The 5,153-nt window shown below is 39.1% G+C and overlaps 1 protein-coding gene across 1 annotated transcript in view; it reads right to left on the reverse strand.

Moving 5' to 3' along the window:
- The window catches only part of LOC101849428 (WD repeat-containing protein 63), a 31,921-nt gene that overhangs the window by 859 nt on the left and 25,909 nt on the right, over nucleotides 1-5,153 (reverse strand). The window contains 2 exon segments of the mRNA XM_035973580.1: nucleotides 563-634; nucleotides 637-717. Coding sequence (XP_035829473.1) covers nucleotides 563-634; nucleotides 637-717 — 153 coding nt within the window.

The raw sequence follows: 5,153 nt of genomic DNA on the forward strand, positions 1-5,153 counted from the left end.
GTCATTGAAATAAAAAAGACCTAAAACTCCGCACTGAACGAACTCGAACTGCTGATGAACAGCAGTCGATCTGCGCACGCAAGGAGGAGCTATTCCTATTCTTCTTCTGGAAAAACGAAAGAGAGCTTCAAAACAGACTGCAGCGCCATCTGAAGCAAAGAGCGGACTTCCGGCGGACACTTTTTTGGCTGAGTGGCCCATCTTGTTATGTACTATCTTTGTGAAGGGTGACCACAATGTCTTTTCTCTGATGTTCAGAAACAGAAGAAACACCATTAAGAAATACTCTGCTGGTCTTACATTCTATAGGCTATATAAAAACCAAAATGCTGGGGCAAGTATGACAGATATTAATTTTAACTGATAATACTTGCTCCCAGTCAAAAGAAATGACTGATTATCCTAAGCAAGCATGTTTCACTAAATTCAGACCAGACAAATTAAACCCTCCAAAAAACGTCTTCTTTCAAGATGAAATATTTCAAGTTGAAATAATTTCAATGAAAATTGGAAAAGAAACTACTACTTCCAGACTGTGATTTTAAAAATTTGGAGTCCCAACCTATGCTGTCACATCGTCATCCTGTATAATGCCCAGTTCTCGCAGGAAGTTGTGCTCGGCATCCAGATACGCTCGGCATCCAGATACGTTTGGTACTCTTGTTTGGCTCGGATTTCCAGTTCCTCTTCTGTCGGGGCAGCCATTGCTGCTGCCATCTAGGGAGAAACAGCATCAGGAGTCGTTTTGATTGGTGGGCACAGAGGGAAGGTTGAGCAAGTTGTGATTTGATTGGTGGACCGAGATGGCGGGTTCAGTAGATGTGATTTGATTCGTGGAAAGAGGTGGAGGGTTGAGCACAGTTTGGTTTTGATTGATAGAAAAAGGTGAAAGTTTGAGCATAGGGTAGTTTTGATTGGTAGACAGAGGTGGCGGGTAGAGAACAGTGTGATTTTGATTGGTGAACAGAGATAGAAGGTTGAGCAAGTTGTGATTTGATTGGTGGACAGAGACGGGGGTTTCAGCAAGTTGTGATTTGATTGGTGGAAAGAGGTGGAGGGTTCAGCAAGTTGTGATTTGATTGGTGGAAAGAGGTGGAGGGTTCAGCAAGTTGTGATTTGATTGGTGGACAGAGATGGAGGGTTCAGCAAGTTATGATTTGATTGGTAGACAGAGATGGAGGGTTCAGCAAGTTGTGATTTGATTGGTGGACAGAGATGGATGGTTCAGCAAGTTGTGATTTGATTGGTGGAAAGAGGTGGAGGGATGTGAATACTGATTGGTGGACAGAGATGAAGGGTTCAGCAAGTTGTGATTTGATTGGTGGACAGAGATGGAGGGTTCAGCAAGTTATGATTTGATTGGTAGACAGAGATGGAGGGTTCAGCAAGTTGTGATTTGATTGGTGGACAGAGATGGATGGTTCAGCAAGTTGTGATTTGATTGGTGGAAAGAGGTGGAGGGATGTGAATACTGATTGGTGGACAGAGATGAAGGGTTCAGCAAGTTGTGATTTGATTGGTGGAAAGAGGTGGAGGGTTCAGCAAGTTGTGATTTGATTGGTGGAAAGAGGTGGAGGGTTCAGCAAGTTGTGATTTGATTGGTGGACAGAGATGGAGGGTTCAGCAAGTTATGATTTGATTGTGTGGACAGAGATGGAGGGTTCAGCAAGTTATGATTTGATTGGTGGAAAGAGATGGAGGGTTGAGCAAGTTGTGATTTGATTGGTTGACAGAAGATAAGAGAAGCACAGGGTGTTTTTTTGACTGGAGGACACAAAATGCCCTGCCACCTAAGACTGTTCCAAATGACACTCTAAAGGATAAATTACACAAACATAAAAAAACGACAAGCGTGTCTTCGAAGCACCAAAAACAAGACAAGTTTGTCTCCAGCTTCTTACCCCTCCGGCTTTTTTCTTGGCCTCAGCTTCCAGCTCTCTCTTCTCTCTCTCCCTGAAGTTCCACCTCTCCACGACGAACCCTCGCCTCTTCACCTCCCTCTCAATGTAGTTGGCAACGCCGTTTGTCTGATGAAGGGAGTGGATACAGCATTTAAAAACAAGACATAATTACATAACAGAGTTTCTTTCAACCAATGCTTCACTCATTTTAGAGCTCCGAGAAACTACAAAATTAAAAACTCTATACAATATCAAATGTGTGGCAGTCAGTGTTAACTTGAGCCCATTTACTTAAGAGTTTAGTTTAGAGAGAGTTTTACAGCACTTGCAACACAATTAGGTCATATAAGTGCCACAGATTAGAGGTGTCACATAAGAGTAACAAACACAATAAAAAAGAAGGAGAGATACGGATGATAGACGTTTGATGGGAAAGAATAAGCAAACCATACCAGAGCACCCGCCAACCACCCACATTGAACAATTTCTACTAACTGCGATGAAAGAACACAACAGCTTGAGCAGATACCTTAAGCTAAATGTTTCTCAATTAAAGCGCAGAACACAATGAATATGATTAATATACTTAATAAACTTAAGGAACAGCGAACATACAATTTACTCTTCCAACCCGAGGAAAAAAACTTGTGAATGGCATCAACAACAATAGCAAAATCAATAATATCAACAACAGCAACAACAATAACATCAGCATCATCACCACCACCACCAACCACAAACACCAACAACAACAAGAGTTCACTGTTTTTTTAATTAAAAATTTTTTTTTTGTCTCGTGTCCCGATTTTGGTGCCGATACGTCGTGTAGGTTCATAAAAATGTTTTGGCCCGGTGCAAAGTGTTATGTTTCAAGAAATAAAAACAAAAAACAAGAAAAACACTACAAGAAAAAGAGGAATTGTTTAGTCGATGATGATGATGATGATGACGATGATGATGACGATGATGATGAGGATGACGACAAGAGTTCACTGTTGTGTTTACCTCAGTGGGCGTGGGCTGCCTCAAGCTCCAGGGAATCTCCAGGATGTGCAGCGTGCCAGCGTTGTCTCCCACGGCAATCAGCTGCTGTTTCTCTGTAACGCATCCACAAAATGCTCACGTTTAGCCACAGTTCTATTGTGTCTTAATCCTTTGAGCCCTGAACGCCTAAGCCACCGTGCCCCTCTTCCCGAGCTCCTTCATTCACACCTTCATTCATATCATGGACAGAATCACATTCCATATCCCACTTAGGGTAGTCCTCGTCATTACCAGCATCTGATTCAGAAACATCTCCAACATAATCAGGGTCATGTGTAGTAACCACTGTTTTTGGTACGCGTTTTGTCTCAGGTGGTCTCGCTCACCGTTGTATCAGTGGCTAGGCATACAGGTAACTTTACGTACTACCGGTGTACTGATGGCTAGGCATACAGGTAACTTTACGTACTACCAGTGTACTGATGGCTAGGCATACAGGTAACTTTACGTACTACCGGTGTACTGATGGCTAGGGCTCAAAAGGTAAAAGTCTAAAATTCAATGTAAATTGTACTTGTAATGTAGTAAGTATAGAAAACAAACAACCATATGAAGACCACAACGAAAAAAATGAATAATATCACGAATTTGAAATCACAGAAATATTGTATTTAGTGATGTGCAAAAAGTAGACTATGTTTAAAAGCTTTCAAGAGAAATAACAGAATCAGTCCTGAGTCATAAACCCTTCTGAAAAAAGTACATTGACTGAAAAACTACTATTACAATAACTATTATAGTTATCATAATATTAATAATAATAATAATAATATTTAAAAAAATATAATAATAATAATTATAATAATAATAATAATAATAATTATTATTATCATTACAGTATTGTTATTACAAAAATTGTATTATTTTTATTATCATTATTATTATCACTATTATTACGATCATAATGATAATTCTTCTTCGTCTTCTTCTCTTTATTATTATCATTATTACAGTACAAGTTTAATTCTTCTTCTTCTTCTTCTTTTTCTCCTTCTTCTTCTTTCTGTTCTTCTTCTTCTTCCTCTTCTTCTTCTTTTTCTTCTTTGTCTTTTTCTTCTTCTTCTTCTTCTTCTTTTTCTTCTTCTTTTTCTTCTTCTTCCGATGTATCCCGGCCCAACTCACGCGTCACTTGGAAGGGGTAGATCTGTGTGATGGAGGTGGGTGACACGCTCTGTGTCAGCGTGGGCTCGTGGGTGCGGTCCAGGAGGTCCCACACGTCGATGCAGCCGTCCACTTTGGCGATGAAGAACACGCCGGGCCGCGTCGGTGACCAGATACCACACGACATTCTGACTGGGCTCGCCGCGGAGTAGAGGATCGGACCACTCTGTACACAGAAACAACCACAATTTTTTTTAAAAACAACGCTGTATGAAAATCTTTACGTCAATTATTTTCCATTTGCTCTGTCTACAAAAATACTTTATGAATTATCTTCTGATAAATTAGGATCTTATCATTTCTTTTTTTTTGTGGTAAGTGTTTCCAAAAACAAAGAAAGAAAGATATAAAAGAAGTTTTTTACCATCTAGCATAAGGCTTTTCTCAGAATGAGCATAGATGTGTGTTGCTCTTAGAGTATGTATCTGTATATAACTCCAAAGGTCTAGTATTTAAATTCCTGCATGAAGTTGAATGAGGCATTTGATATGTACATTTTGTCAGCTTTATTTCTCCTTTCATATTGAATTTTAATGAGAGTAATATATATGATTTAAATTTTTTTATGTATACCTGCATGTGTTTTTACGGTCCTGTACAGCCAAAAAAAATTTCCCTCTGGGATAATAAAGTACTATCTTATCTTATCTTATCTTATTTTGAGGCGCTCGCAACTGCCTAACATTACATGAGCGCGCATAACCATTTCTCCACAAATGCAAGTCATGAAAATCTTCACGTACTGTAAATCATTTTACTTTTGCTCTCAACACAAAAATACATGATGAATCTTACCATTTCTTGTTCTCTCTACAGAGATGTTTTGTGAAAATCTTCACACAAATGTTTAAATGATTTCATGCTTTTTCAACAAAAACACTTTTGAAAATCTTCACAATAACAAAAAAAATACCCATCTATCTGGAATACAAGTCGAGATATTTGTGATTGAAGGAATTGCCTGGTACGCTTTGCATAGCAGTCTGTCAAAATGATGTTTTGAGAAATACTGAAAGTTTCAGAGAGATCTTCGCACTAGAAGTATTC

This window comes from Aplysia californica, unplaced genomic scaffold (assembly GCF_000002075.1).
Source record: "Aplysia californica isolate F4 #8 unplaced genomic scaffold, AplCal3.0 scaffold01446, whole genome shotgun sequence".
Lineage (NCBI taxonomy): Eukaryota > Metazoa > Mollusca > Gastropoda > Aplysiida > Aplysiidae > Aplysia > Aplysia californica.